General features: G+C 51.5%; 1 protein-coding gene across 1 annotated transcript; it reads left to right on the top strand.

Moving 5' to 3' along the window:
• Positions 1–2,172: 2,172 nt before the first annotated feature.
• On the top strand, positions 2,173–3,244 carry LOC123430612 (ethylene-response factor C3-like). The gene has a single exon (XM_045114462.1). The coding sequence runs from the start codon at positions 2,174–2,176 to the stop codon at positions 3,011–3,013; it is 840 nt and encodes a 279-aa protein (XP_044970397.1). The 5' UTR covers position 2,173; the 3' UTR covers positions 3,014–3,244.
• The last annotated feature ends 546 nt before the right edge of the window (positions 3,245–3,790 follow it).

Below are 3,790 nucleotides of genomic sequence, written 5' to 3'. Positions count from 1 at the left end.
AGTGTGTAGGTAAAGATTGATATCTAGGAAGTTGCTATCCGAGCTCCGGAAAAGTTCCGGGGTATACCGGTTTTGTGACGGGAGTCTCAGAAGTGGTTCAAAGGTCCACCGGGAGGTCCACCTGCCCGGAGGGCTCCATGGGCTGTGAGAGGAGGCGCACCAGCCCGTGGTGGGCTGACCGCCCCTCCCACTAAGGACCATCCTGCCGAAGGCAAGAAGGAGGGTGGGCGTAAGGGTGGCAAGCCACCTTGACTGCCGCCCCAAGCCCTAGGGGAAACCCTAGGGGCCGCCGGCCTCCTCCCCTCCTCTTATATATATGTGAGGAGAGGGAGGGTTGCAACACCCAATGCCAAGGTGCAACCTCTCCCTCTTCCTCTAGATCGTCTCCACCTCTAGTTTTCTCGGTATAGCTCTGCAAAGCCCTGCTGGGACAACTACTCCACCACCACTGTCACGCCGTCACGCTACCGGGGAACTGGTCTACCACTCCGCCCTCGCTTGTTGGATCAAGGAGTCAGAGATGTCATCAAGTTGCACGTGTGCTGAAGGCGGAGGTGCCGTCCGTTCAGTACTCGATCGGAAAGTTCGTGGGACGGATTGCGATTTGGATCGCGAAGACGTTCGAATACATCAACAACGTTTCTTACGCTTCCCGCTTAGAGATCTACAAGGGTATGTGGATCCGATCTGTCCTCTCGTAGATGGTCATCACCATGGGTAGATCTTGTATGTGCGTAGGATTTTTTTTGTTTCTCATGCAACGTTTCCCAATAGTGGCATCATGAGCTAGGTCTATGCGTAGATGAGATCTCGAGTAGAACACAAAGGAGTCTGTGGGCGTTGATATTCAGATTGCTTCCCTCCTTAGTCTTTTCTTGATTCAACGGTGTTGTGGGATGAAGCGGCCCGGACCAACCTTACTCGTCCACGTACGAGGGACCGGTTCCATCGACTGACATGCAACTTATTGCATAAAGATGGCTGGCGGGTGTATGTCTCTCCTACTTTAGTTGAATCAGATTCGACAGAGGCGGTCCTTGTAGAAGGTTAAATAGCAACTTGCATATCACTGTTGTGGTTTTGCGTAGGTAAGAAACGTTCTTGCTAGATATCCATAGCAGCCACGTAAACACATGCAACAACAAATTAGAGGACGTCTAACTTGTTCGGTTATATAGCCATTGGTTCTATTGGGGTTTGACCAAGCCTGGCTGTGTGGGGTCCATCCCGGACATCCATCTTCCGCCGGACGTCCAAACTTGAATTTTTTATTGTATTGTCATAGGTATGATGTTGAACACTCTTCCGTATTGTCATAGGTATGATGTTGAACGCTCTTCCATCTATTATGCTTATTCAAGGCCTTGGTAATCAATCAATGCTTATGATGTGTTTTCTTGAATGGTGATTGATACATAAATTGTGATTTGCTGCGGCCCCTCATTCTCTCCCCAAGCCACTCGCTCCCGTTCCACGTATCTCTTCCAAAAACCGTCTTCGGTGTACCTCATAGTGCCACCGCTATGAAACTTGGCATCAAGGATGGCATGGACCGCATCGCAGAGCACTGTTGCGTGTGCATCCTCCCGCTAATCTGCGGGAGCTGATGGACGAGCACCGGCTCGGCGACTGCACCTGTTTGGCGATGGCGGGGCTCCGTGCCGCTCGCATGGATGATGAGGTCGAGGATCTATTTTCCACTTGTTCGTAGTGAAATAAAGGTCGGCTCAATTGATAGTACTACTACGAAATTTCCATGTTTACGGATGCGAACACCCTCGACTCATGCTACTACTACTATCTTCTTTCACAAATCACCAATAGTGCCAGCATTTTCGTGTTTTAACATTCATAAATGATTTTAATCTTGGCGTTTTAATCTTGACGTTCTTCAAATCAATATCGTCAAACAAATACAAATAGAGCACTCCCTCCGTGCGGTGAAGGGAGTACTCATAAATTATCATATCATCGTAGTACAAGAGCAGATGTCGCCGTCACAACTATCCCTTCCCGGAAACAATTAGGGAAAGAAACCAGGAAACAGAGCATTTTCCCATAATTCCACCCCTGCCCTCCCCTGCTTCATTCACTCTCAACTAACAAGTTAGCCGCCACCAGTACTAGTATAAAAACCATGGAGTCGCACTTCCAGAACTTCCAACTCGACAATATGTCTGGTCCAAGCAGCACGGCTTCCTCTTCTTCTACGTCGCCCCGGCTCACCGCCGGCGTCGTCAGCTTCTTGGCCCGCCGCGCCATGACCACGCAGAACCACCAAAGAGCAGCAGCATTCCTCCACTCGCCAGGCTCCTCCACCGGCTCCGCCGACACTGCGCCATGGCACCACCGCGCCCCTGCCACGCCGCCGCCTCTGCTCCCGTTCGACGCCAACGACGCCGACGAGATGCTCCTGCTCGACATGCTCTCCCAGCACCAGCAGGAGGACATGCACACCGCGACAGCGCCCGTCCCCGCCACGACGGCGGCAACGGCCGTGAAGCGAGAAGCCAGGGAAGAGGAGGAGGAGGCCAAGGTGGCCGTCGGTGGCAGTGGGCGCGCGTTCCGCGGGGTGCGGAAGCGTCCGTGGGGCAAGTTTGCGGCGGAGATCCGGGACTCGACGCGGAACGGCGTCCGGGTGTGGCTGGGCACGTTCGACAGCCCGGAGGCGGCGGCGCTCGCGTACGACCAGGCCGCCTTCGCGATGCGGGGCGGCGCGGCCGTGCTCAATTTCCCCGCCGACCAGGTCCGGCGCTCGCTCGAGGGCGCAGAGGACGACGTGTGCGGCCGCGCCGACGGGTTGTCACCCGTGCTGGCGCTGAAGCGGCGGCACTCCATGCATAGGCGGGCGGCGACAAAACGAAAGGCCATGCCCGCACGGCCGGGCCGGCCGGAGGGCGTGATGGAGCTTGAGGACCTCGGCGCAGAATACCTCGAGGAGCTGCTCGGCGCCTCCGACGACATGACAACGTCTGCCTCCAATTCATGGTGCTCGAGTTATCACTCCATCTGATTCTCCGGTCTGCGCACTCAGAAAGTTGGCCATGGCTAGAAGACGATGGATTGGTCACTATCACTACTTGTGTTTTTCTTTCATGCCTGTTGTGGGTCTCCTTCGCTCCAGAGTTCAGCTGCAGTAGATTAGCTTCGATCATTAGCTTCCTTAGCAGTGAGAAATGATTGTGGGAATCGTCGGTTGTGCACGTTTTTAAGCTTCAATATTCGGGTTTGAATTCAGTCAAAACTGACGGTTCCCTCCCATCATTTTAAGTGTAGTGAACATATGTTTTTTTGCATGACATAGGTGCCAAGTTTGTATTTCTATGGACCCCGGTGTGGGCTGTTATTTGTTCTCCTGATATGAAAAGGGGATGTGATTGAACATATATAATTGTTGATAGTTTTGGTGTTCACGTTACCAGGTCAAATCCAAACGTGTTACCGATCAATGTCCGGGCATGCAGTCACGTGTGAGTATAATAAAAAACAATAACTAGTGACGTTCCGTTGGTATTACAGTTAACGACTACTAAAATGATCACTAGTTAACGACTACTAAAATGATCACTTTCTAAAAGTAAGGCTTACTTTGATTCATAGGGTAGGAATATCATAGAAATGGAAAAACCGTAGGAAATAAGATGTCCTGCATATTAATTCGTATAGATAAGGAGATGCCATTTGGTTCATAGGATATGAACTTTTTCATTAGGTGTGAGCTAATATTTTTTATTTGAAATGTGAAGGGTACCTGTGTACAAATAATACTTCATTCCTACAAATCAAAGGC

The sequence above is a fragment of the Hordeum vulgare genome, chromosome 2H, assembly GCF_904849725.1.
Source record: "Hordeum vulgare subsp. vulgare chromosome 2H, MorexV3_pseudomolecules_assembly, whole genome shotgun sequence".
Classification (NCBI taxonomy): Eukaryota; Viridiplantae; Streptophyta; class Magnoliopsida; order Poales; family Poaceae; genus Hordeum; species Hordeum vulgare.
Note: the sequence above shows the minus strand (reverse complement) of the source record. Positions and strands in the feature narration are given on the sequence as shown.

Coding starts and splice junctions, on each gene's coding strand:
- LOC123430612 (XM_045114462.1), top strand. CDS start 2,174: ATGTCTGGTCCAAGCAGCACGGCTTCCTCTTCTTCTACGTCGCCCCGG.